The 1,047-nt window shown below is 56.6% G+C and overlaps 1 protein-coding gene across 1 annotated transcript in view; it reads left to right on the top strand.

The window, feature by feature from the left end:
- Positions 1–320: 320 nt before the first annotated feature.
- PPAPDC3 (phosphatidic acid phosphatase type 2 domain containing 3) overlaps positions 321–1,047 on the top strand; it is a 14,035-nt gene continuing 13,308 nt past the window's right edge. Inside the window, 2 exon segments of the mRNA XM_009704424.1 lie at positions 321–631; positions 633–961. Coding sequence (XP_009702726.1) covers positions 513–631; positions 633–961 — 448 coding nt within the window. The 5' untranslated portion in view covers positions 321–512.

Genomic DNA, 1,047 nt, shown 5'->3' with positions numbered 1-1,047 from the left:
AAAGCAACGCCAGCTGCCGTGGGGAGGGGGGGATGCCGTGATCTCCTCCGGCTCCGGCTCTCTGATATTGAAATATGCCTTGCAGTGCAAAAAAAAAAAAAAAAAACTACATTTCCCAGTTTCCCTTGCAGCCCAAGGGAATAAGCAATTGGAAGATTTAAATAGACCAGGCCAGAAGCAACCAACCTTTGGCACAACGCTTTTCCCTCCTCTTCTCCCAATCCATTGGCTGTTTCCCCTTTTTCCCTGGCACTGGAGTGGCTGCCAAGCCTGGCATTAATTTTCCTCGCAAGCTTGCTAGGCCCATGAAGTAAACAGCCATGTGCATTCCTTACTCTATATTTAACAGCTGCAGTCTGTGCTGGGGGCAACTGCGACCGGGGGGAACCTTTGTAGCTTCCCAAATTCACGGCTTGTGAGGGTGGGAGTGGGGGGAAGCTTTCTGCAGGGAGAAGAGGAATTTCTGTCCTTCCCGGTGTTTGCGAAGCAGGTTGCGTTAAAGAGAGACTGCAATGCCAGCATCCCAGCCGCGGTCCAGGGCAAGAGACAGGAGCAATGTCCTCAACCGGGCTGAGTTCCTCTCCCTGAATCAGCCCTTGAAGGGGAACCAGGAGAACAGGAGCTCCGGCAGATTTTTTTTTCAGGGCCGGGCAGGCCGGTGCCAAGAACAGCAGCCCCAAGGAGCGGCGGCAGTCGCAGCAGCTGCCCGAAGAGGACTGCATGCAGCTCAACCCCTCCTTCAAGGGGATCGCCTTCAACTCCCTGCTGGCCATCGATATCTGCATGTCCAAGAGGTTGGGAGTGTGTGCCAACAGGGCTTCCTCCTGGGGTGGTGCCCGCTCCATGATTAACCTCCTGGGGATAACGGGGCACGGGATCCCCTGGATTGCGGGTACGCTCATCTGCCTGGTGAAGAGCAGCACGCTGGCCGGCCAAGAGGTCCTCATGAACCTGCTGCTAGGTGAGTGGCGAACCTCCCTCCCTGGGGGGAAAGCCCAGCCCAGGTCACAAGGGACAGCGGCAGCGGGACTCCTCCTCTGCCCTCTT

This window comes from Cariama cristata, unplaced genomic scaffold (assembly GCF_000690535.1).
Source record: "Cariama cristata isolate BGI_N322 unplaced genomic scaffold, ASM69053v1 scaffold680, whole genome shotgun sequence".
Taxonomy (NCBI): Eukaryota; Metazoa; Chordata; class Aves; order Cariamiformes; family Cariamidae; genus Cariama; species Cariama cristata.
This window is presented reverse-complemented; position numbering and strand designations above follow the sequence as displayed.